Here is a 27,841-nt window from a genome sequence, read left to right as displayed (position 1 = left end):
GCTACCAGACAGCACCATTTTACAGAATATTCGTACCCACATTTTTGTTGAAAATGCTCTCAGAATGCACCAAATTCAAAGTAATTTTTCAAAATTTTCTGGGGGAGGCCCCCCAGACCCCCCGCCGCTGGGTGGTTAAAACCCCCCCCCTTTCAAAATTCCTGGCTACGCTACTGTGATTATGATTACGGTATTATGAGTATTAAGAAGAGATCAAACCATCACAAAAAGATGAAAATTGCCTCGAAAAAAGAGATGATGAACTGTTTTATTTTGATCAACGACGCACGAGTACAAAATAATTGACACGGCGAGAAGAACACAATAAACATAGCCAGGTCAGAGACTTTAAAGAACCGGCCTGTCACATTCTTAAGTACGGTATTATGATTACTGTATTATGATTACGGTATTATGAGTATTAAGAAGAGATCAAACCATCACAAAAAGATAAAAATTGCCTCGAAAAAAACTTTAAAGTGCTAATCTTTTTTTTTACACCAATTAATTGAGCCTTTGCTCCAGATTTTTATATAATTTTCGTCTCCCACGAGTATTTAAATTGTCCTTGTAGCTAAGCTTCTCTTCCTCGTGGGAGACCTCAAAGTTTATCTGCTCTGCCTAAGGGCAGACCGTGTATAGGAGTCAAACGTACCTGTGTTGGGGTCACGTGATGGAGACGTGGGCGCTGCCCGGCTTTAAAACTTCTACCGGTACCAGTCGCCCCACACGACGGGCTGCCCGGCCCGTCGTGAGCTGATCTTTTTGCGTTTACGGAAAGCGAAGCCCATCTCCCTGGTCCGTTCCGTCATTTCAAATTTTGCGGACGAGTCGCACAAAAATTTCGATCCACACTTTCCTTCCACAGGTAGCTAGACTTCCCAGCCAGGCCCCCGCGACCTAAGCTGGTGGACTTCCCTTCCGGGTGCATCGCCACCCCATAATCACGCCGCTCCCCGCTTTCGCAGGGCGTGGCAAGCTGGTTCTTTAAAGTCTCTGACCTGGCTATGTCTATTGTGTTTTTCTCGCCGTGTCAATTATTTTGTACTCGTGCGTTGTTGACCAAAATAAAACAGTTCATCACCATATATAGTGATATCCATCAATCATCCACATTGTCAAAGAAGAGAAAGTATGAACAAGGTAGAAAATACCAGGGATGGAAGAAACACGTGGGCCTCGTGGGCTTGGGCCCACCTACTTTATTTTCTGGGTGGGCCTGGCCCACCCACTTTTAAAAGCCAAATTTCTTTGAAAAGGTAGCGAAAACGGCAAATTAGAGAAGGAGTTCCAAAAAAAAGCTCTTCACTCATTTGATACACACTTGTTTGATTACACAGGCCAACAAAAAAAATTTGGCACAAAAGGTGAGAGTCAATTTAGAGTATTTTAGGGCCCCTGATTCCAAGCATGCACTTAGTTTTTTCGAATTTTTGAAACTACTAGGAATTGAATTTCGAACCAAGATTACGTTCTTCAGTAACAAGCAGTGGCGGCTCGTGCCATGGGGCTGCAGGGCTGCAGCCCCCCCTGAAAGAAAGAGAAAAAAGGGAAGATATGTTTTCCTCTGTGTTTGTCCGACCCGATTACTTTTTTCACTTATGGATTGCGGATTGAAAATTAAAATATTTAAAAATTTGTTTGGAAACATGGCTTTGGGACAACATTCTTTGCAGCCCCAGATTTTGGATTTCAAGTGCTCTGATTGGCTGAAAAATATCCTTGAAGCTCCACCTCTTTTGGTATTTTACAGAATACATAACAGCAATTTTTGAATCTGTTGGGGCTGCATGGAAAACAGCCCCCCCCCCCCCTAACCGAATAATTCTACAGACTTTTTAAAGTTAAGTTTTGTTTCGCAGAGTAGCGATGAGACATGACTGTAAATGTGATAGCTGTAGGATTAGGGTATTCAACAGGTTATAGGATGTACCGGTACTAGGGCAAGAAAACAACAGTGCTAGGACAAGAAACAATAGTGCTAGGACAAGAAACAATAACTTACACTGGATCTCGAACCTCAATCGTCTTAGGCTACTGTGTGACTGTGATGTGCAGTCTGACCATAAAAAGAGCTCAACACCTGCTCTCCTGGGCCACATCGAAACCTGCTTTTGCCTGAGGATGGGTTTCTTTTATGTCCGGTTTTCTTTATCCATCCTATTATTGTTATTACAAAGTGGCTATTTTTACACACTTGTTGCCATAGTTACAATCAGGTGTTGCCAGAGTTAGGATTAAAGTTAGGTAGGGTTAATTAAGGTAAGGGTTAGAGTTAGGAATAAGGTTAGGGTTTTGATCTTTGCCCAGTTTTGATCTTTGCATGTGACTCCATGCTGCTGAGGGTTGGTATAGTATTTTCTAGGGCAAGGAACGATAATTGTTTCCACTCAGTGATCCGTCAGGAGTGATAGATAGTTAAGTTAGGTGCTTCACTAGTGTCTGCCCTCTAGGTCTAGTACCGGTATGCTGCAGAAGTGCATCTACATGAATGATTTATCTTCTGAATTAAACGGTCTTTCTGTTGGCTGCTGCATTGGCAACTCCTGTCTTCAATCATTTAATGTATGCTGAAGGCTTGTGTTGTTTTGCATCAAGTGTCAAGGGACTCCAGAAACTCATCAATGTTTGTCAAATGTATGTAGTTTCTCATGACATTATATTTAATTGCAACAAAACTGTTGGTGTTTTATATAAAGCCTAAATGTTGAAATTTGGCTATAATCCGATCATATATAATACGGTATTTAAATAAAAATCGTATCTGCTTTGAGACCCTTGAAATATATTGGAGTAATAATTAACGCTTCTACCTGATGATAAAGACATGAAACGACAATTACGGTCATTGTATTGTTCTGAAAACATGTTAAAAGCAAGGTTTTCCAAACGTTTGATTGCTGTTAAAAATGTGTTGTTTCGTTCTTATTGTATGCCTTTATATGCCTGTCAACTATGGTGTAACTATCTTCTATCCAGTAGTAATCGCTTACGTGTTGGATACAATAATTGTTACAGAATGTTGTTTAATCTGCAGAGACGATGCAGCATCACCTCTGCATTCGTTGATAACAATATCACCATTTTTCAAGCTTTCATTTGTAAAAAATTATATCAGTTTGTAACCCGCTGTAACTTGTCTTCCAACCAATGGATATATGAACTAATGCGAACAGACTGTTACACTCAATCTTTGTATTTGGTACATTACGACTCAGCTCTTCGGAGTTGAGTATCTGCTTTGTTTCTACTTTCATCTTGAGTCTGATGCAAATAAATAAAAAAAAAATATCATATATATATGGATACTCTTATTTTAACTCTGAATCTACCTTCATTTAAAAAAATTGACAATGATTTCATTTGTCTTAACAGGTTTATGCTATAATAATTTACACTTTAATTGGAACATTTTGCAATTTATATACAATGGATAATTCTGTAATGTCATTGAAAAAAATTAGGTTTTCCCAGTTGTCTCTGCAAGAAAAACTTAGCATCAAAGCACAAGGAAGACCCACTCCAAACCTTGACATTTCCCAATCATCCACCAGTAGAGGTAACCCTTATGCAAGGAAGTTTAACAGAAATGTGTATGATGATCATGACTGGCTGTGTGGCTGCAACAGTGAAAATGCTTTCTTTTGCTTTCCCTGTTTACTGTTTGGTGGAGATCAAGAACATTCCTGGACCAAAGTAGGTGTGAAAGACCTGAAACATCTCAGTAGAAAGACAGAGAAGCATAGTAGATCAACTTTCCACATGAACAATACTTTGAGTCTTTCAGTGCTTGGCAGAGTTAATATTGCTACACTTATAGATTCTGGATATCAACTCTCCATTACTAAACATAATGAAGAAGTAACGAAGAACAGAACAGTATTGTCAAAGATTATAGATTGTATAAAATTTTGTGGCAGATTTGAATTGCCATTAAGGGGACATGATGAAAGTCAAGGCTCAAAAAATCCTGGTGTGTTCATGGGGTTAATTGATTTTGCTTCCAATCTTGACTCACGCTTCCAAAATCATTTTAATTCTGCAAAGGTATTCAAAGGTACATCCAAAACTATTCAAAATGAGCTTTTGGAAACGATTCTTGAGCTTTGCAAAAGCAAAATTAAAGAAGAAATATCACAGTCTGAATTTGTAGCAATCATGTGTGATGAAACTACTGACATCTCAGAGAAGACACAGATGGTGATTGTACTACGGTATGAAAGTCATGGGAAGCCTGTTGAAAGATTTTGGGGTTTTTTTAATCCTGCTAACCAGACAGCAGAAGCTCTGTCTTCAATCCTATTTCAGGAACTTAAAGTTTTGCTTGGGAGCAATACATCCAAACTTGTAGCACAAACTTATGATGGTGCTGCTGCTATGAGTGGTGCAAGAAATGGTGTGCAATCAAGAATCAAGCAAGTATATAGCAATGCACACTTTGTCCATTGTTATGCACACCAGCTAAACTTGGTTATACAAAAAGCCACTTCGCAGAATACCAGTGTCAGAGTCTTTTTTAACAGTCTTTCGGGAATCCCAAGTTTTTTCTCCAAATCTCCTCAAAGAATGGCTGCTTTGGACCAAGTTGCTCAAAGGCGTATTCCTCGCCCATCAGCAACACGATGGAATTTTAAAAGCAGGACGGTGAATGCTGTATCGGAGGTAAAAGACGCACTTATAGAATGCTGCTCAACTTTGGAACAAAGCAACTCTTCGGTGACTGGCTTTGCTGCTGCTGGTATAAAACGAATGCTCATAGATCCAAAATTTGTGTTTTGGTTAGATTTCTTTTCGAAAATCATGCCTCATGTTGACATACTGTTTGCTCAGCTGCAGTCTGTGGAGCTTGAGTCATTCAAAGTGCAGTGCTCTCTGGATAATTTTCTGTCAGCAATACAAAGAATAAGGGAAGGCATTGCTGCAGACAATGAGTCACCTTCACCCACACGGAGAATGCCTGAATCCCAAATCATTGATGCTAAAGAAGTATGTGATGTTGTCTTAATGCAGTGTCAAGAAAGGTTCAAGTTCACCAATCATCTTGAAGCAAGCACTTTATTTAATTTGAAAAATGCTTCACAATATGCAAGACAGTTTCCAGAAAAAGCTTTAGAAAAATGTTGTGAAGCATACCCTATGTTAATCAAAGACAAGCTCAAACCGGAGCTGTCTGTTCTCTATTCTAGAAATGACATGCATTCAGTGAGTGGACTTGTGCAGCTGCTTTCGTTGCTAAACCTGGAAGGAATGCAATCAACTTTTTCTGAAGTAATAAAGCTAGCTAAAATTCTACTTACCACTCCAATGTCAACAGCAGAACCAGAACGTTGCTTTTCATCACTGAAAAGGATTAAAACCTTTTCCCGCAGCACCATGTGTACTGAAAGACTTTCTGCATTAGCCATGGTGTCAATAGAAAATCGCTTAATAACTGAAACCAAAGATTTCAACGAGAGGGTAATTGACCATTTTGCCATGGCAAAAAGTCGCCGAATGGAATTCATCTATAAATAAAGGTCCGCTGTCCTTTATATGTGATGCTCAGTAATGTGTAGCAAAGAGTAAATGTGGCACCTATGGCTTGAGCGAGATCAATGGTTATAATTACAATATGTGTGTGTGTATTTGTTTGTTTTTGTAATGTTAGGTTCAGTCGTGTTCTCATTGCTTTAAGAATTGGCGCTCCAATTGTTTCTGGAATGAGGAGGCGACTGATTCTTAACTAATTCATCTACTTGTTTTAAAGTGTCAGGTTTGGTGGCCGTGCTTAACTATATTTATCGATGCATATACCGCAATATTAGATCCTTTCATGCACGTCTTAAACCATTAAGGTTTTGCCACCTTTTCCTTTTGTTGGTTTTGTTACTGTATTTCTTTTTTACAATATCATTTCTTTTGCATTCTGTCAAAGAAAAATAATTTGAATTGAACTGAATTATACTTGCCATCCAGTGGGCATTTATACTTGTGATAGAATTGAGATTTTGTCTTTGTCCTTCTGTATTGTGATACATGCAGGGTTGCTAGCTGGCTTCAGCTGGCAAAAGATAATTTTTGTAGGAAAGAATAAAAAATGTTAACTTCCAAGCATTTTTAGTTCTGGAGCAGTGGGTGCATACATGCAGGGTGCTCCAAAAAAGATGTAGCTACGGTTATACTACATGTATACTGCAATATACTGTGTGTGTGCGAAGATTATGTACTTTGTAATGAGATCGTTTTTAACTGCAAAAAGTCGTTTGCTATGTATTTTCTAACTAATCACTTAAAGTTAAATTTAAATCCAATTTCACGGCTCAACGGAAGTCAAATCAAATCTGTAGATAGCGTCAGATACTTGGGTGTATTTCTTGACACGGCAATGTGTGATGACAAGGATATAAACCGACAAGTACGATCATTATACTGTTTTACCAATAAATTAAAATTTTACAAGAGCTCCAGTGAAGTTAAAAATGTTCTCTTCCGTTCATATTGTACCCCAATGTATGCATGTCACCATGGGAAAATTATCACCAACGTGAATTAATCGCTTGCGTGTTGCATTCAATAATGCATTTAGAATTATTCACCATTTGCCCAAACATTATAGCGTAGGCTACGTGAACATCAAGTCTTGTGTAACATTGTATGTCATATAACATTTGATGCATTACAACGGAAAAGGGCCTTTTTTTTGTTGGGTAATGTGAATCATCGTCAAACTCTATTGTTGATTCCCTGATAAGGTATGACTGCTATCGTAACTCAAACTACCTCCTTCATTATAATACCACTATGTAGGCTATGCCGTTACCTAGCCTTGATGGCTGCTATGGCACAGCAGTGATATCAACATTCATCGATTGATAAAGTTTAAATTTCTTTTTATAGTTGGGTGTTTGAACAGATTAAGTATGATATTTCATTTTGAATATTGATTTTTGTTTCGCATGTTTAATTTGTGTGATATGGATCGCATGATCTGAAATGGACGATTGATTAATAAATTTATTGCTTACTTCAGCGTCATTCCTGTGAATGTACTTCTGTTTGTCTTTTGTTTCTGTGTATTTTTTTGTGTGGATCGTATGTGGACAATCGTGTCCGATGCCGGCGATCGACAATAAATATTTGCAGACAACAAACTGAGCGAACTATTGAGAAAACGACGAAGTGCATAGAACATAGTTTGATTTGTATTTAGCACTGATTTTGAATATAAAAATTTGAAATATTAGTATTTTTCAAGCTCTACAGCAGCATTTTTGACTGTTATTCCACTCCCAAATTTCTTTTGAAAATGCTCTCAAAATGCACCAAATTAAAAGTAATTGTAAAAAATTTTCTGGGGGAGGCCCCCCAGACCCCCCGCCGTGGGTGTCGCCTTCGGCGACACGCCCGCAAGGTTCGCCTGGTATCGCCCTCCAACAATTCTTGGATATGCTGCCTTGCAGCCCCCCCAATTCAGGAGGCCACCAGCCGCCACTGGTAACAAGGATAAAATTTAAAGCAGTTACTTCATTGAAGAACACAACTTTGTATTCTGTAATTATATAAATGGCCTTCGTACCTTGATGGGTGTTGCTCAGTAGGCCTATAGTAGGCCTACCATAATAAAGATCTGCGTTTGGTCATCGATGGGTTTGTTTTGCTTATTCGTCTAGTTTGTTAAGCAAAACAATGTAGCCTATGTATTTTATTGTTTGTACTTAGTAGCTTAGTTAGTAAGTCTGATACTGTTGAAGTCAACAAATATATTAATGCAAAGCATAAGTTATTTATTCTACATCTTAATTGTATCCTAAGGCTTGCTTCACGTCGTATTTTGATTGTTATAGGCCAGTAAACGTTAATAGCCGTTTGTTTGGGTTGTAACATGGCCACCTAGTAGAATATGGCCAGCTATGTCACATATAAAGGCCTTTTTACAACGGGCCGATAGAAAAATACTTGAAATTTTGACTAACAAAGAAACTGCTCTTACTGGCATGGGGTACAACAAAGCAGATATTTTTTAGACTTGTTAGGCGTTTTTAATGCATTTAACAGGTGCCTGACCTTACATTTAGACATATTGCATTACCAAACTACATAATGAATGGTGCAAATTAATAATTTGAAAGTGAACAAACACCTCAAAATAAACAATAACAAACAGCACAGACTATTTTTTTAATAACAGATATAGTGTAAGGACATACGAAAATAATGATATAGGCCCTATGTATTATTCAATGAAGTGGGGGGAACTAGAAAGACGATAGTGATCATGGTGACGGAAAAATGACATCCCATAATTACAATAGAATCTTAAACTACTTTTACCTTTGCTTAAATGCTACAATGTAATCCTTTCTTTTTGACTCATTTATAATCTTTTGGTAATTATTATAATAGATATTAACAACAATTTTCGATGCAAAGTGGTGGCCCCAGACTACATGTGTGTCTTGCATGTAAACTTTACACCGGAGAAAATATATTTTTTTAAAACATAGGTTACTGCATAGCCTTTCGACAAGGAAATCCACATTTGCGTACCTTTTGTTCAACAACATCTAAAACACCAACAACACTACAAACAAAATCAGCAAGTGGCTGAGAAGGCACATTGAAGCCCCCCTTGACAAAAGCTGAAAATACAAAGGAGCTTTAGCTGCAGAATCAGCTGTAAGTAAACTTTTGTACATTGCACATTTGGAGCGTTTAACAAGTTTTTTGCAATACACCGGCTATTGTAAAGCCAACTTCTGCACTATTAGAAGATAATATTGCGTCAAACATTTCAATGGCAACTTCATCCAGATCTTCCAGAAACTTTTCAAAGCTGGAAATGCATGGATCACTTGCAGCTAGATCCTCTTTCCAAAATTGAATATCCTTTTTCAACAAATCTTTTTGCACATGCAAATTTCGATCTACTGCAACAGCTTCAGCAACCTTGGGAAAGCCAGATAACTTGTCTAATAATGTTGTAAAAAATCAAAAAGTTTTATTCCCGACAATACTTGAAACCATCTGGGCAGCGTGCCTCAGTTATGTCACTGAAAATCAGATATTTTGTTTTTCTGCGAAAAGTCTACCAGTTCATCAGGGTGTTTTATACGAAGTTTGGGTGCTTTTCGTGGAGGTGCTGCTGGAGTTGGTAAAGCTGATGGGTGTTTTGATACTTCAATTGGGTGAACTGTCGGAACTGGATTTAGATGCCACTTGAGGTTATTTCGTTTACCATAACTTATAAACTTCTCTTCAAAATGTTTCGTACACAAAACAGACTTTATTGTAGGCTCCCAGTCAGATCGGTTGACAAATTTTATCCATTGCGGCAGCAACACTACACTATATCCAAAGGAAAAGCAAACTTAGAAATATTGGTAGTAGAAGTAATTAAGGTAGCCTGATTTGCAACCAAACGCAACGCATTTATTAGGCATTTTGTAACTTAATTCCTATAAAATGCAATAAAACAACAAGTCCGTCATCTACTTGCACATGTGAACTACAGATCATGACCGATTCGTGGTCATTTTTTATTGTATTGTAGGCCATCTTACATGCCAAGACTTGTATTACGATTCATACATTGGTCAAAGAGTTACAATATTTTGCTGACAGAAAACGATTGGTTTATCTGGTTTAGTTTTGCAAACATGAAGTTAATCTGCTTTCCTTTCGTCAACTGACTACAAAGTTAAAGTAGGCTACAGTCAAGGGCGTCCGCAGGTTTTCGGTTAGGGGGGGTCAAGGTGGGTTCACTCCGCCCTTTCGGCCGGATGCAAATTTTTTTTGAAAATTTGACCATTACACCATCCAGACAATTTAGGCTATCATTTTTATCAGTGTTTACATTTCTACGGATTTTTATCAAAATTGGCCAGAGCAAAAATTATCAGAGTTATATAATCGTTTTATTGCATACTATTATTGTGCTCAAGTGAACCTGTAATATATACATTTTAATATATACATATAATATATAGCCTACATTTTAAGCGTAAGGTGTAATATATACATTTGGCGTAATAATGCACTTTGTTTTGTCATAACTGTGTGGTTTCCGCAGCGACCAACTGCTAGTAGCTAATAGTTCCAAGAAGAGATACAGTAGTAAAAGAAGGTAAGAACAGAGAAAAGGAAGCATTTCAATTACGCGATGGTATTTGGGAGCCTATTATCTTTAAAACCATACACAGAAAAAAGTTATGAGTTGTTATTATATCAACAGCAAATTTGAAAATTAGCGTCAAGTATTCAGAGCAAATACTGGTGGCACCAATGAGGAATACTATCGCCGCTCCATTTACGTTCCTTACATAGGCTCTTTAATCCAGTCTCTGAAAAGCCGCTTCTCAGAGACGAACATGCCGGCATTCATGTTATACCGACTGCATCCAGCGCAGATGGAGAAAATTGACCGTTCAGACTACAAAGCCCTGGTCAAAACCATACACCAATTCTACAACTTTGACAATCAGCAGGACGCCATGTCGTGGTATGACATAACCATAAAAGGAAAATTTCCTCAGTCCGAAGACCAGGAAGAATTGGAATTTGTGGACTTGGTGAAAAATATGGAACTTTTTCCCGCTGTACGTCAAGCGATGATAACATTACTGACCCTCCCCGCCACTACTTGTACGGTAGAAAGATCATTCAGCACAATGAGGCGGGTCAAAACATGGCTCAGATCAACCATGTCTGACGACAGGCTATCCGGGCTGTGTATGATGAGTGTCCACAGAAACCGAATAAACTCGGACAAAAATTCGTTTATCCAAAAAGTCATCGAAAAATTCGGTAAAGACCCATGTCGACTTCACTTTGTATTCAAGAACTGATTAACTAAACTGGTGGCTGATTGTTCTTTTCTGTTTGATTCAATGTTACGAACAGCTTCATTCGTCGTCGTCGTCGTCGTCTGAGCTTCTGGGGCCGAGGGTCTATCCTTTTACCACCCCAGATTCACGATGTTTCCGGACTACACTGGAAGGCTGCTAGAGAGCAGCCAGTCTTTAGTTTCATCATCCATGACGCGCAGACCTTCCACTCCGTTAGGTGGCTTGAAGATGGTACAGTCATTGATGATGTGGTCTGCGGTCTGTTCCTCGGCACCACATTCACAGGAGGAGGAAGAAGCCATTCCCCATTGGTGCATGGTTGAGCGGAAAAGCCCGACACCCGTACGGAGACGGTTGAGGCGCACCCATGCCTGTCTCTGTAGTGTCAGGCCGATGGGGCGTGTGTCGGCGTCGGGGATGAATGAATGGAGTCTGGTGGTGCTTGACCTCCATTCAGAATTCCATTTATGGTCCGCCCAAGTAGCCGCAGAGATGTCTTGTTCATCAGCTTCGTTGATCAGAAGCCGAGCGGCTGGCACGAATGGGTGTCTTGATTTCAGTCGGCGGGGGTGCCCGTTTGGGAAGGCAGAGATCTTGTGGTGGAGAAGATGAGGCTCCAGTGCCCGTCGACCGAGGGACAGAGTGGCTTCTTCGCGACGAAGCTCAGCAGGTTGGATGCCAGCGAGAATGGGGAGATTGTCCAATGGTGTGGGACGCAGGCATCCGGTCACTGTGCGCAGGGCGCTGTTTATGGCAGTGTCGATGTTGTGGCAGTGAGCACTGCGGCACCAGACAGATGCACAGTACTCTGCTGAAGAGTAGACAAGGGCTAAGGCTGCTATTCGCAAAGTGTCAGCCCTCGCCCCCCAGCTAGAGCCTGCCAGGCGCTTCAGTAATGCAGTAATGTAATGTTCAGTAATGTTCAGTTCTGTAATGTAATGTTCAGTTCAGTAATGCAAGAAAGACTTCAGATAAATTTTGGGACGTTGTCAAATATTTCATTAGTCCTCAAATAAAATTTATAATCTAACCACTCCCTTCTTATAAAACCTGAAATCTGTGCGGTCTCTGTATCAAATGAAAATATCAAAGTAGTAGCAAAACGTGGCAAAAAATTTTTGTTTGCAATAAAGCTAAAGACCAATGTGACGTGTAGAACTTTGTTCAAGAACATAATTGTGATATCAAGCATTAAATAGTTCCTTTTACTAATGTAAGTAATCAGTAAGTCAGTAAAGCATTAAAGCACGGTTTTTTCGCTAAAGTTCAGTGTTTTTTTCAAAAAGCTTGGCCATTGGCCATTCTTAGGGGGCCCATAAATAGAGACCTTAACTAGGAAGATATAATGTGTAGTAGAAATCAGCTGTCTCATCCTTGATAAGCTTCATTGAATTCACGAAATACGAGATGATTTTATCTGAAACTGTGAATTATCCTTCTTCAGATTTATGTGAGATAAAGCCAGTGCCCGCACTAGTAATGTGGTTCTGAGAGTAGGCTACAGGAGCTCAAGTTGTCGAATTTTGCGATTACGGGTAGCTGGTAGGTATCTTCGTAAATTAATAGAGGAAGTGAGATACTCCTGAAGAAGGGTGATGATCACAATCGGAGAGCTTGACCAGCCAGTCATCACTCGTATCACCTTCACCCCTCCCCCCCCTTTCATAAAATTGCCTATTTTTGCATTTGCTCGCTTTTTCATTTTTCATCCAACAATTTTCCAGGGGGGGTCAGCTGACCCCATTTGCCCCTATGTGCGGACGCCCGTGGCTACAGTAGCAATTAAAAAGTATGCTGAAGTGAAGATACAACTAGGCCTGTAACCATTGCATATCAGAAGCTTGATTTGCTCAGTAAACAGCTGCATAATTTCGGTACAGTGCATTACTTTTCTGTGCTATGTTGCATGAGAATATCACATGAAAACTAACTGCACAAGTGCACATATTGTGCGACTACATTGTTTTCCTTTTCACTCTAGCTGCTAGACTTGCCTATGCTGTGACTAACTGCGTATGAGTTTACTTCATGGTTCACTCCCATCAAGCAAAATGTCCAGCTGCGCAATATTTCAGCTCTCAATTTACAAACTTTCCTTACATTGAGTCAACGTCTACAAACCTGCGATTCATGTCTACATACTCTTAAGGCAAAAGTAATGTGTTTTGTCTGCCGAACTGCTACGAAACAGTCGGCCCGGTATTTTAAGGCTTCAAAATGTGACATAGCCGGTCATCTCTACTAGTATGGTCATTAGGGTGGATCAAAAATGGCAAAAAAAAATTTTTTTCTCAATTTTAATTAGCTAGATATGGCAAAAGTTGCCAATATATCACCATAACACATTGTAAAAATTTGAAGAGGTTTGAACAAGTTTTTGATCTCCCCCCGCGACATACAAATTTAGGCACTTATACATACAAGAACTGCATGGCAATTTTTTTTCTCGATTTTAACTCGCTTTGCAGACATGGCAAAAGGTTCTAATATAACACCAAATACAATGAAAATGTGTGTACTTAAGAGTTTTGACTTCACCCTCTTTCAGCAGATTATTTTAAAGTAACTTGGCGGATGGACCACCCGCGGTTCCAACAGGTAAACGCCTATTAACCATCACCATCAGATGGCCGAGTATAGACTCACAAGCTTAAACTTTATATGACTGGGTTGACAGGTGGCCCATTGGCAAAGTCACTTCCTATTAATTTATGCGCTCATGCATACAAAGACTGCAAGCAATATAACAAACAGTTACAAATTGAAGTGAGAAAAGTCACGTTTAGACTCAAATGTTGGCATTAACTAACGAGAAGCAATTCGGGCACGAATGAAGCCGTCTCGATATTTCGGTCCACAAACTGCTTTAGATGCATCGGTAACCAGCTTGCACGAGCCTTTCAACAGCCTGCGTGTGACATGGAAATTCGGGAAAAAGTACAGTGGGAGTCACATCTATCATGATGAATTGCAGGAGCTCAGCATCCGTCATTGTTTTAATTACAGGAGGCTCCGTGATAGGAAGATCTGTCCAGTTAATCAATTCGAAGTACTTCACTGCATCAAAATTAAGCTTTGAGGGAACTTTAAATTTTTGTATTCTTCCGCTGGGTTTTGCAGCTCTAGCTTTCATCACTCCACGCAGACCTAGTTCTCGAATGTGTGGTCGATAGTAAGTTATCATAGCCAAAATTATATTTTCCGGATGAGCAAAGTATGAGTTGCGGTGCACTGCATAACTGGGTCGATAATTTTTATGTGCTTCTGACTAAGATATCGTTATGTGGTTATCATTTGGTGAATGTGTCTAGCTCCATCTTTGCAAGATGAGTGTGATTTTATTGCGAACCACATTGGAGCATAAACACGGATAATGAACGTAACCAATGCTTGCAGTTTCTCATACAGATTGTTATTGCTGACATATAATCTAAGGGTTCTATTAATTAGCTGTAGTCAGCCATCGTGAGTGTCTGCGTGATTCAAGTATCCTGGGTTTCGCATCGCCAGATCAATGCTACATTCACCAGTGCAGTCAAACTGGTACGCTGAATGGTGAAGATTGATGAAGGGAGTACCAAGCAATAATAAAACTAGGCCATCGCCCAGAAGGGTTACCTGTACTAGTCTAAGTGAACTGCCTTTTAATCTGTAAGAAGCGCATATAACTTTTATTAAACTTTGTGGAACCTGCAGTGCAAGCAAATTCCAATAATTGTACTATAAAGCTTCTTTTATATCTAGAATTCTTTTGAAGAATCAAATGCTACATCAGCTAATTGTTGAGATACCCAACCAAGTATTTTAGCAATGGTGATAAAACGGTCAATTGTAGCCTATCTGTTTAAACACAAGTCGCTTATTATGACATCATAAAGCGCATAAGTGAGTCACACAGTATTTATGCTTTTGACCAATTTTGTGGGAGACTTTCTCCAACCCGATATTAGGAAAATAAAACCTTGCGGGGGGCAATCAAAAAATTGTCAAAACCCAAAAAAAATTTGCATGTATGTTATTATGGGTATTTCGCACCTTTTTGACATACTAGCTTAGAAAAATAAAATTTTTGGATTTTTCGATCCACCCTATTGGTCATGGTTGTAATGAACGTGATTGGTTCCAAATAGCGTTTATAAAACTCAGAAATGCGCCTGGGATTACTTTCAGTTTTGTCTATATAATAAACGACACGACGTTAAATCTATAGGGGTTCAAAATTGCAAAAAAAATGTTTTTGCTGTAGGCTATCTCAAAAACTAGAGCCAATTTGAAAAAAAAAAGTGTATTTTCGGAATCAGGGGCCTCGAAATACCTTAAAATGACTCTCACACCGTGCTTTTTTTTTTTAAAAAAATTCTTGTTGGCCTGTGAATGATGAATTCTAATCTTCAAACTTTTCTGTTGAGCCCAACTGTTGATTGGCAGTACATGTGGGTGTGGTTGCGTGTGATTGGTGGATTATTCTATAAATCAATCTAATTGTTCCATAAGGTTAAAACAATAATAACGTTACATATTATGGAGTGCATGCACGTAGGCCTACTGTATACAGTAATGCTGCAGATTATTTCTCCGAGGTTGGTATTATAAGTGTGTGTGTATTTTGCCTTTTTATTTGTGTGTACATCGCCATATTTTGTACAGTGCTATACAGCAATTTAACAATTTTGTAATTTGTTTGGCCAAATCGGCCTAAAAACGGAAATTTTTCGCTGGTAGGCTAGACACAAAATCCAATAATGAAAACACAATGTATAAACGATTTGAAGTATTAAAAATGCAACAATGTTATGGGGGGTCTGGGGGGCGAAGCCCCCCAGAAGTTTGATTAACTTTGACTGCTACGCCTTTGGGCCCACCTACTTTTAAAATGATTCCTCCATCCCAGGAAAACACCCATTCTCGTGGGAAAACCAACATCCCTGGCTAAAGAAAGATGGAAACAGCACATGCTTTCTGCAAGGTGTGTCAATCAAGAATTTTACCAAAGTTGTCAAACATTTTAAATCATGAAAAGACAGATAAGCATCCAAAGAATGTGAAATCAATGCGTCGCACCAAACCCCATCCCTTTGCAAAAATTAAGAAGGTTGATGATGAGCTTAAAAGAGCCGAAATTGAAATGGCTGTTACAACAGCATGCCACTTTTCAATTCAGGCTATTGATCTTAGGTGTACTGTAGTAAGTGTTCACAATGCAAAAGGAAGTCTGCTTGAAACTATGCAACTGCACTGAACAAAGTGCAGCAAGATCCTTACTAAAGTAGTGGCTGGCACCAGCCCTCAAAAAAGAATAGTCAGAAGATCTGAAGAAGAAAAAGTACTGCATCTTCCTTCATTCATTGATTTTTTCTTTTGTGTGAGCGAGTGACAACAAAGAAGCTGCTGAAGCCGAATTTTGCAGGTAGGCTACACATGGTTTTGCAAAATTGGCCATATAGGCTATGCTTTGTCTTGTTTAACCAATAACCATGCCAATCTTTAATGCAGTATGTTAAGTTGTAGAACGGATTTTTTTCACCGTCACTTGGACCAAAACAAAAGTGAGAAATAAAATGCGGTAGCAAATGTTGGACTCATTGCTGAGAATAAAACGCATTTGCATTTCTCAAAGCAATGCTGGCCTGTAAACACTTCAAAGTAACACCAAGGATGCTATCTTTATTTACATAAAAAACATGTATGAAACTGCCCAAGTTGACGAAGGTTCAGTAAACGAAGGTCTTTTGTGCCTGCTGCAAGAAGACGATGAACCCATTTAAATTTTTGCCTTGCTGACTTCTACGTTTGTCTATTCGCTACAGACCCAGTCGCTTTTGGATATTGTTAAACTGTTCCTTTTGTCTGTTAGTGTCTTGTCGCGGCTGATTTTGTTTCGAATAAGCTAGCTAGTTTATAGATAGCTTTGTAATGTATTTTAGGCAATGATTAGTTGATTACGCCTCAATGTACCAGCATGACCATTTATTGCATTTTTTATTCTTTTCAGGAAAAATTTAGGCTTGTTAGAGTCTGTCGTAGATTTGGCTTTTTTTAGGTAAGTTTGGATTTTTCTATTTTGGCCATCTGGCAGCCATTCCCTTATGGCCTGAATCCTTGGTCGCGTTCCAGTGTATTGTATTCACCAGCTGCCTCTCATGTTGAGCTCTCACAAACCTTGCCTCAGCACGACCGGTCTCAGGAGATCCACTTGATCTGACAGGCCCCCACTCCAAAAACTTGCCCCCTGATTTCTTCCTGTAAACGTCTTTTTTGTGTGTGTTTTTGAATCTGTCTGCTAGCTCTCACGACTCAGTTGAGCAAAAATGCTTTTTGCTCAATTTGTGCACAACTCTCTGTGCTCCGTGAGTAAAATTCACTCAATTCAATTACGATCCTCCGAAACAAAATTGAGAAAATTGGTTTAAACGTCTTATTACCCCCTGGTTCTCAGGAATTAAAACTCAGGTGAGTGTCTGTATGATGACAGCAAGAGAGAGACGCGAGAGAACGCTCTCCGTGTGCTATCTTCCCCGCGGATGTAAGCAGTTCTCCCCGGTAGACTCAAGCCTGCCAGAAAACGAACTCCCATTGCAAAAGGATGGTTCGTACCCAGGGGTGCATTCCTAAAATTTTTTTTGGGGGGGCTCTAACACTTAGCTGTGTTGTTATAGACAAAGTATGTATAAGTAATCGGTGTAGGTTAGCCAACAATGTTTACCTTTTTTAAAAGGAAATACTGTTCAGTATGTTTTTACTTCTGAACATCATGTCGAAAAACAACCCATGCTAAAACATAGCTTGAAGTACAGAAAAAGGTAGAAGCAACAAAACGTGAAAGCGTGGTTGAATCCGATATAAAATTATAAGTTTGAAATTTGGCTTGGTTGCTACACTGCAATCTCCTTTGCTTTTTTTTTACTGCGTAGGCCTACACTTGAAACTCGATTTGCGTGAGCTAATTCCAATCTCTTAACTCAATTGTAAACTTATTTGTATGAGCCAATCCTAAGTACACTTGCAAAAACATTGACTGCAATAGGAAAGTAAGGAAATGCAATTCTTGAAATGAGCGCTTGTGGTTGCAGATTTGCTATATAAGAACCAATAAGCTGCCAATGTGACAGTTACACTAAAATCTCATTTAGTTATTAACGAACAGTTTAAAAAACTCCAATTACAGCAAAAGTATATTCCAAGTTGGTGCAAACGAGATTACACAAAACAAACAGCCTGTCTGCCAGGTCTTTGGTTTTATGGGCTAAGTTTAAAGCACCACGACAGTCCTTGATTTTAGCTAGCAAACAGTTTTTGCGGAGATCTGAGTTCATTCAATGTGGGCAGCTTAGAATGCTTAACTTGAACATCCACAGCCGACCGATGAGTCTGCAACCACTTCTGAGTTGCCGCAGTGCCATTCCATAAATGAGGAGGTGGTCCATTGATGCTGATGAACAACAATGCTGAAACAAGTGATATGGTCAGCCGTGATCGTAGCTGTGTGATGACCAAGTTCATTTGTGAAAATCCACGTTCGGCTTCAGCAGAACTTATAGCAATCATGTTTAGTACTACGTTCTTGAGCAACTTTATCGTATCTGGTATATGACAAGGATTGTCAACATACAATCGAAAATCGGAAATAGGAGTGATGACATGAAATCTCTCCTCTATTTTTTGTAATCTCTGCTCCCCTTCTTGCCATGGAACTTCGACTGCAGCAGGCCATAACTCTGGTACAATAATTCCCAAGCTCTTCACAGAATTTTCATTGTTGGTGTCCACCATCCTGCTTCCAATGTTCTCAACCAAAGCTTAAATAAACTGATTACGATCAAAAGAAGGGTAGGCTAGTCTCTACGTCGAGCTTTGAACTGGTCCAATGTTGTGCCTTTAAAGGAGTAGTTTTTTGTACTTCCGGGACTCAAGTTAACAACTTCATCAAACGAATACTTTCCTTCTTGAATAGCTTTTTTTATTTGAAGTAGAGAATTAACAGTCCATTTGACATGACGATTAGCTACTACAAAGTTGATATTCCCAGTCTGGAGAATTTCTGACAAAAGTGATAATTGGCGATTGCTATCAACTTATGTTCGTGTGTTTTTTTGCAGTTCTGTTGTGAGAAAGCTGTTAAAGTGTTACTTGTTCAGTCGAGAAGTTGTTGTTCAGCCAGAAAAGCTGAAAAATGGAAGCTTGAACGAGCCCCCCCTGAGCCCCCCCTACATCAAGCCTTTTCGTTTTTCGGGGGGCTGAGCCCCCCCGAGCCCCCCCAGGAATGCAACCCTGTTCGTACCCGTCTTTCTGGTCCGTCCCGACTTTCTAAATTTTCGGAGCGCGGCCTCATCAATCGGAGTTAATTTCGGCCACTAATTCTGTCCCCACAGGCATTACATTTCCCCAGCCCTGACCTCGCGTCTTTAGCTGTTAAACTAAACGATTTCGGTGGCAAAGTCGCCCGTCCCCTCACACCGCGCCTCGCATATGTGGGCGCGGTAGGCCCGCTATTCAAGGTCTTCACGATCAGGCTCATTTTATTTTACGTCAGTGGTTACTCGCGTTTTATCGTTACTGATGCAAATAAAAGTTCAAACGAGTGATGCGATACTGACGAGCCCAGCCTTGTGGGCGAAACGCGGTGTCCATCGCTGTCAATTCTTGCTACAATCGGAAGCAAAGAAACCCAAAATTAAATCTGTTGTTGATTTTCATTAACATTGCAACAATTGAGCTGCGGCGCACAATCAAGTGTCACGAAACGAAAACTACGATAACAAGATTGTGAAAAGTATAACAAATCTATCAGTTCTAGCAACAGCAAGGCGGACAGTGTTAATCGTCATCGTGTCTCCAATTTGAAAGTTGACTGTCGTTTTCTCTTTTGCCACATATCTTAATATTCCACTTTTCTCTTTGATACCCCGATGTTCGTTTCAGTCAGCCCAGCATTTCTTTTTTAACTTCATCTCCTGTAGTTCTCCATTTTCCTTTACGTGTTTTTTCCTTCCATTGTTTCTTTAACGATAACAAGATGTACTGTAACTTACTTAGGCCTATACCTATTTTTTCTTAATATGCTTCGCAAGTTTCATCTTGCTAAGTCATTTGAGCTGCACTCCAACTTCGTTTCTAACTTTTTCGTAACATTTTCTATGTATGATGTTTCAAATATTGTTTTGTAGCACTAGAACTTAAAAGCATGTATTATCTCATTAACTCATACATTTTCTTGGCAAAAATCGAACCCTGATTGCCATATGCCATAATCGCTGATTCTTCTTTTTGCTTGTTAATGATTGAGTAAATGTTTAAACAGGCGATTTTAAAACATAACTGGATGATGTTTCAAAACACGTGGTATTAGGCTGGTATTACACGTGGTATTACACTTACCTATTTTTATGCTCATAAAGCAATAGTTCAGTATTTGTCGAGTAGGCCTAAAAATCGATCGACTTTAAAAATCTTCATGGGATGTCGTTTTATTGTGCTTAATTTTTATTGGGAGAAAACAATTTTAAAGTGATGATTAAACGTATTCTTGTGATTAAATCAACTGCAACTGACTTTATCTTTAAAAGTAGCCTAACATATGAGTATGTACCCGTCTCGCCAAAGTGCTTTACAAAAAGTCAAAAAATGGTCGCTTAAATGAAAAAAGGAAAATCACGTTTGAATAGCATTTTCTTTATTCGGTAGCTGATGAAGATCATGAACTTTTGTTCGTTACCGCACAGTTGTAATGAACAAGTTTTAAGCATATCTTTGCTTCCTCATTTTACAACTAATGCTTTTCTTTTCAAAGAAAAGTGCTCAGCTTAATGATTTTGTCGGCCAATTGGAAAAAAGCTGCATATTCCATAAATTTTTGATACGTGATTGATTGCTTGCGGAGTAGTTTTTGCGACTGATATCCAATCAGCGCTCAAATGTTGAAATAACGGCTGCTTTTTATTTCTGCTTTGCAAACCTCATGTGCAACTGTAGGCTACATTTCAGCTATTTTCATAACCTACGATACTTTGGAGATAAACTGAAACACAATCACAAACTTGTGACCTCTGCAGAGAAGGTGTATGTTACAAACTTTATGCCTTTAAGTGCATTGTTGCTATGTTATAAATATGTTTTCTGTCAAAATTCTGTCGGTACTCTGCTCATAACTTATGGCCCACACCCTTTTTCTCTGCACAACGCAATTACCCAATAAATGGTAGGCGACTTAAAATTTGTGACTATACATCATTAAAATGAGTCGTTTTTAGTTGGTTGAACGTTTCTGGGGGTTAGTTCATGTCAGTTTGGTATCCACATAAGTGTCATGGATACCAAACCCGAATATAAACAATATGTAGCCTACTAAGCTTTTCTTTGCCATGTGGGCCTATTCCAATTTAACCTATGCCTGGGTGGGGATCCAATTTAATTTGACGTGGAGGAAGCAAGAAAACCACGCACTCTATAATTGTCTTGTCAAAACAACAACTGCGTGGTTTCGATGGGAGTCAAACTCGCAACCTGCAGATCATTGGTCCGATGACCTTTCCACTCGGCCACGTAAGCAAAATATTTCTGATCGAACGCTTTTGTTTTGTTTTTTTGTATTCGAAAGGTTTACTTTCGAATTCTTTTTTTTTCAACTTAATTTGCTTTTCTTTGTCCGAATGCAGAAGAAACAGTATTGTGAAAATAAAATAGAGTAACATAACCAACAAAAGGAAAAGGTGGAAAAACCCTAATGATTTTAAGACATACATGCAAAGGTCTAATTTTAAGGCATATGTATTGACGAATCTAATGAGGGTATTAATTAGTTGTCACAGGCCCTGTGTAAATGATTGCATACTTTAGAAATTAATCACTGGTCATACCTCTTCGTTGCAACTGTGCCTCGCTATTGTCACTTTCCAAGAAGTTGAGTTTTTGTTGAATTTGGGATCGAAAAAATTGCTGTGACGTTTCCACTTCCTCAATTGCATTCGCTAGAGTTTTAAATCTTGCTGCGTAGTAAAGTCGTTGCTGAGCTTTATCATTTTTAGAATGGCTGCAATGTTGAAATATTAATAAGACATGGAAAATTCAAATTTAAATTGCATTCTCGCATTTATAACGATTTCTTAACAATCTTGCAATTGTGAATGCGCGGTGAAAATTATTGATTTTTTGCAAAAACTTTGAAAAACTCATAATCAACAAACAAACAGAAAAGTCTTAAAACCAGGCCTAAGTGCCTCTTAGCTGCTTAAGATGATGGTCTCCGGTCTAAGGAGCGTTTTCAACATCCAAATAAGCAGTCATAAAGCACTTCTTGTAAGGTTCCAAATATTTGCAGTTATAGCCCAAGTTGTTCAAGGTCGCACTAGTTCCAAAAATACAGGCTATTTATTAGCCTACTTTTCCCTTTGTAGAACCTAATGCAGCCTTTTAAATATGATGCAATCTCATGTCGAATGCGTTGAGCATTTCATTATTGATGAAAAAACATGTTACAATTCAATTTTAACATGATAATTTCACGATTGTCACTCATAGATCGATACGCTTAGAGTAGATAACAAAATGCAAACTTCTGGCATTGGACCCAAGTGAGGTTAACCTTTTAAAGTCCGTATTGTAAGGCATAAATTTAAACGTACAAGTTAAAACAAGGCGCTACATATTTTGCGTATCGTATTAAAAAAAAAATTCAGTCTGTAGCCTACATTGTTCTTTAATAGAATGCAATTCAATAAGGGTTATATGAGTAGGCTAAGATGCAGTAGTAGGCCGGCATTATGATATTAAACCTAAATAATAAAAAAGTACTGTATAAATGAAGTCACCTTTGATTTTTTTGAAGTTGTTTAGTTACTAAACTTTTTGTCATATTTGTCGGGATACTTTTATTACAAAGCTTCGAACTTCTGTCACCTTCTAAAATAGTCAAGCTACTTCCAATGTTTGGCATTGGTTCCACCTCCAAGGAAACCGTGTCTTTCTAAATCAAAAAAAAATATGAACAGTAAATTGAAGTTAGATCGCTTTGTCACCTCCAACGACAGAGTAGGCTACAGGTAGACTATGATGTGGATTTCTGAAACGACGGAGTAATCTACAATAGTAGCCTAGTAGTGTACTGAAAAAGATTTCAGATTACAACCATTCACTTAGGCTAAAACGTTTGTAACCTCACAGTCGGGACTGATGGGTCAAGATATGCTAACAGATAAAGTTGTTAGCTCATTCAGCTTTGAGTAAACAGCAAGCAAAAGAAGCCGCATGATACAAGCTGCTCTTTATTTGCTACAGTTTGGCACTCATGTCGCTGAACTGCATGTTTTTGTAAATCAACCAGCACTGAATGATGGTGATATACGCTTACCTTGATGTTTCGCATAGTCGCGTTATAAACTTCATCTACTCTTGATTCGATTTCGCTTAGTTTCGAAAGTACAGACAGATTTTCACTCATTCGTTTGTAGTTTTCCCAGCCTGTATAAGAAAAACAAAGGAAAACTGTTGAAAACATCCATAATCAACATCTAATCGAAACCATGATGGGCTCGTAAATATTCCCAGCAGAGGATGTACGGGGGCACTTGCTCACATAGCAGCCTCCAAAAAACTGAGAAACAAACTGTAATTTTTCTCCCTTTCTGCAGAACTTTCTCGCTTGCTCGAACCCAATTTATTAACCAAGTCGGCGGCATTGGGCAAAAAGAGTTTTAGCAGTGGATAGAAGAGGTCTAAATCTTTTACGTGACTCGAAAAAATACTAAAAGCATAATGCAATATTCCGAAATAAACACATCACTCACTCAACTAGATAACAAGTAAGTCTAAATTGATCAACAGTGAATGAGTGCATGAGGTGTGAGGTAAAATATGTGCCTTGTACACCATGGGGAAAGGTTGGGCCACTGCGGCAAGTTTTCAAAATTTTAATGAAAGTCTACAAAACACTATAGCCTATACGCACCTTCAACAAATAAATTTTTAAAATCTTTAAGTGGTCGTGAAAAAAAAACACTATTCAAAACGTAACTGCAATTTTAATCCAAAACTCGAACCTCAAGTTTTTACGGAAGTCCAGTTTTGATGAGAGGTCACTGGTCAAATATAAAGTATTTGTCCTGATCAAAAAACCATTAGCCTATTGTGATTAAAAATGGACAAAAAGTGACAAAACAAGGTAAAATTGACCAAAAGACTCTCTGTCAAACAGTTTTACTTTTTCGAGCTGCAACTTTTACATTGTCCACTTTGTCTTACTATATTTACTATGTAGAAACTTCGGTGGCCCTATAGAATAGACTATTTTTCTAATTATTCCGTCACTGAAAATTTCCATAGTACAGTATTTTTAGACTACGTGCAAACCTGCAGGCTATACACTATTTGGATAATTTAGCATTAATTACGCTAGTTATGTACCCCTAGAAGGCTTAACGATTTTTTTTTTCGTTTAAATATTGAGCCTGTTTGTGAGAAAGATTTACTATTTTAACTTGAAAATAAACTGTAATGTGCGTATTTTATTTCAATGTTGATTCGACTTCTATCTACGGTTGACGAATCAAAACATCCAATCTGCATTTCAAATTAGGCTACCACGCATTTATATTTCATAAAATAATATTCTTCGGGTCATATCTTCAAATCTTACGAATTCTAATTCGTTACAAAGCTACAAAATTAACGAAGAATGAAAATATTCAAATCTTTAACTTTGCTGTAGAGGTGTAGAATTAAAATATACTGTAATGTAGAACAGTGCCGGTATTTGGGACGTGCTAACCGTGCGATTGCACAGGGCCCGCAAATTAGGGGACCCACAATTTACTCAGAAAATGCAGTAATTTTGTCATTTCCAATGAAAAAATTCAACAAGTGAATTCAACAAAGGAATTTGCAACAAGAAAACATAGAGGTTCAACGGGTGCAACCTATTTCGTCCCCTGAACATTTCGTACCCTGAAAAGATCGAGAAAAAAACAACGGAGCCAAAGTCGCTGATCGGAGTTGCCGCAAACATTTCAAAATTTCTCTCGATCTTTTCAGGGGACGAAATAGGTCGAAATTTGATTTTGTTACTCCGATTTCAGGGTACGAATTTTTCAGGGGATGAAATAGGATGCATCCAGACTCAACATAAAGACATAGCTTTATTTCCGAAAAATGCCAAAGAAAGCATGATCTTATCCTTTTGCTATGCCACCGGACAGCACCATTTAAAAGTAATATTCATACCCAAATTTTTGTTGAAAATGCTCTCAGAATGCCCTAAATTCAAAGTAATGTTTTAAAAATTTCTGGGGGAGACCCCCAGACCCCCCGCCGCTGGGTGTCGCCATCGGCGATCACGCCGTCAGGCTTCGCCGCCAACCGTCAAACCACCCCCCTCTCCTTTCTAAATACCTAGCTACGCTACTGAATTGGATCATTGTCATTGGGGCCCGCAAAGCATATTCCGCACAGGGCCCGAAACACCCTAAGACCGGCACTGGTGTAGAATGACAAGGAATATTGCAAAGGTAACTCTTGCAGTTTATCGTTTATACTTAGTTGTGAAATCTCTTTTGTTGTTACGTAAGACGTTTACGGGATGTTTTTCAACAAAATAAATTTATAATAATACAGTACCAGAGATAGGCCACTCACTTAGGTAGATTGCAGCACTTGCTGCTAATACAGTAACTCCCAAATTTAAAGCCATGGAAAAGAGAATTAAAGATTCACGATTATTTGCTGTCCTGTTTTTGCAGTTCGTTCGAGTGCCGGCAGCATGTGTGGGATGAAATGATCTGTGACTGCTCGAAAGAGGAATCGATTCTTTGAGAGACTCTTCATTGTTTTTCGACATTGTTTTTACATGAAAAGCAATTTACAATACCACAAAAGTTCATCTGCTCGAAAGTGGTTGACATCTCAGTTTCATTAAAAATATTAAAATAGCATCAAAAATGTTGCTCCAGTTTACAGACTACTGTTACCGGTTTTGCAATGTCTTTGATAGTAATATTGTCGTTTCCAAAAGATGACGTCAAAATGATAGTTTTCGATGCGACAGAAATTCAATTAGCCTACATCGCGCAGGAGCGAATTTAGCAAGTAGCCTTGGGTTGGGAGAGGGATTTTAACAAAACAAAATAATGTGTAGGTCATTAATCCGACCTTTCAAATACAACATAAATTAGGGCTGTTCGAAACAAACTTTTTCAAGTCGAAATGAAATCCTTCTTGAACATTTTTACTCCGAAACGAAACGAAGTCAAGATAGCCTAACAGTTTTAGATCTAAACGAAATATTTTACAGCGAGCAGGTCAATACTTTAGAAATGTATAGAAAAATTTAATTATCCTTTTGCCAACAAAAGTGTGGTATTAGAAAAAAAGGTTGACAGTCAACATCCTTTCTCGGCCAAGCAGAACAAAACACTTGATTGCAGAAACGTAAACAGCCGAATTTGGTAAGAAGACCGAGATGTGTGAAGCGACTCTGTAAATGATGTCCAGGTAAGCCGCTGTCAGGTTTTGAAAAGTTTTTTTTTTTAATCAAACAAACCTCTACTCAATACAAAAACGATGCAGTAGCTTACAAACAAGACAAAGAACGGCCACAGCCAACGGAGGTTATAAAATTTTGCAAAGAAAACACTTGTCGAATGGAGTGCCAGATCGTTGCTCTGAGAAAGAGCATATCACAAACCCTTGATGTGTTCAAGGATGCTCGATTTGGTATCACAATGTTACCAGCAGGCAACAGCAGACCACAAACGCTCGCTTGTGGTGGAAGTGGCTGGTACAACCTACAAAATCTGTGCCAATTTAGCCACCAATGGAAAGTGAGTTTCATTCACTTTCCGCCATTGCAATGGACACTCGTTTGTTGGTATCCACTCGCGTTTCTAAAAGCGTTGCATTTCGCTTTCGAAATTTCCTGCTGGAAATTTTTCTGAGCAAGTCTTTTCTTTTTTCTGAAATCCCCGCACTGCAATTGTTTCATTCGTTTCCGTTTTATAAACTTTGCTATATTTGTCCGATAGATGTTCTTTCTTTTTGTGATGCAGCTCTAAAAGTGTTTTTGGACACGCTGGTGAACCTCTTTATCTGACAAAATCAGCTTAAATCTTACGAAACGACCTAAGAACTTGCTTAATCATACGCTCTGCTTTCTGTCTAGTACAACACTACAAGGTTTTATGAGCTTTTTAATAAACTTAGATTTATTCAAATATTTATTGAATAAATCTTTCAAGATTTGGAAATTTCTTCAATTTAAAAGTTTTATTTCCAATGACCTTAAAGTGCCCCTGACAGGTTGGATCCAAGTATAGTAACTTTTTAAAGCATTTCCTAGCGCAGAATTATACTTAGCGAACTTTTTAATCTTAACCTCGTAGCTCGACTGGTTAGGGCGTAATTTAATCAAACGACTGCTCCGCAGCGCCACCACAGGCGAAACTCCATATTTCACTGCTCTGGGACGACTTTGGTGGTATTACGTCATCCTAAGTGGACGTCGTTCGCAACGGATGAAACAAACGCTTCCTAGATGTAATTAGTGGATCACCGTTTGGTCGGAGTTGGTACAAGCGGTTGCTTTTTTCGAAGATTTATTGTTTTTTGCAGTTTAATAAAACTGTACTGGATACGTTCCTACAAAACCTAAAGTATACTTTAAGTAAAAACTGAAGAAATCGTACGAATCATCATTCATATTTAATTCATCATCACTATTCAAAAATAAATAAAAGTTCTCTCTCTCTCTCATAATGTGCCTTCAGTTGGCCATTGAAATCCTGTGAAACGGCCATCTGGATCTGGAAAATTGTTTCGGATTCGCCAAACAATGCATGACGGCATCACAATCCGATTGTTGGTTCCGAGAGCATCACCTTGTAGTATACACTCCAACACATGCCTGTAGGCATTTTTACTTTAGTGGAATTAACAAAATCATCTTCAGTGAAGTGAACATATACGACTAGTTTTGTATGGCCCATCCCACTTTCGAACACTTGAAGAAAACTTTGATCATTTTCTTCTCAGTACCT

The 27,841-nt window shown here is 38.7% G+C and overlaps 1 protein-coding gene across 1 annotated transcript in view; it reads right to left on the bottom strand.

Moving 5' to 3' along the window:
* Nucleotides 1–23,271, bottom strand: part of LOC145765376 (uncharacterized) — a 30,218-nt gene extending 6,947 nt beyond the window's left edge. The window contains exons 1-3 of the mRNA XM_082577192.1: nucleotides 23,167–23,271; nucleotides 22,628–22,782; nucleotides 21,677–21,849 (exon numbers count right to left, since the gene is read on the bottom strand). Coding sequence (XP_082433318.1) covers nucleotides 21,677–21,849; nucleotides 22,628–22,782; nucleotides 23,167–23,256 — 418 coding nt within the window. The 5' untranslated portion in view covers nucleotides 23,257–23,271. The remainder of the gene's footprint in view (nucleotides 1–21,676; nucleotides 21,850–22,627; nucleotides 22,783–23,166) is intronic.
* Between the last annotated feature and the right edge of the window lie 4,570 nt (nucleotides 23,272–27,841).

The sequence above is a fragment of the Aplidium turbinatum genome, chromosome 2 (genome assembly GCF_918807975.1).
Source record: "Aplidium turbinatum chromosome 2, kaAplTurb1.1, whole genome shotgun sequence".
NCBI classification, from domain to species: domain Eukaryota; kingdom Metazoa; phylum Chordata; class Ascidiacea; order Aplousobranchia; family Polyclinidae; genus Aplidium; species Aplidium turbinatum.
Note: the sequence above shows the minus strand (reverse complement) of the source record. Positions and strands in the feature narration are given on the sequence as shown.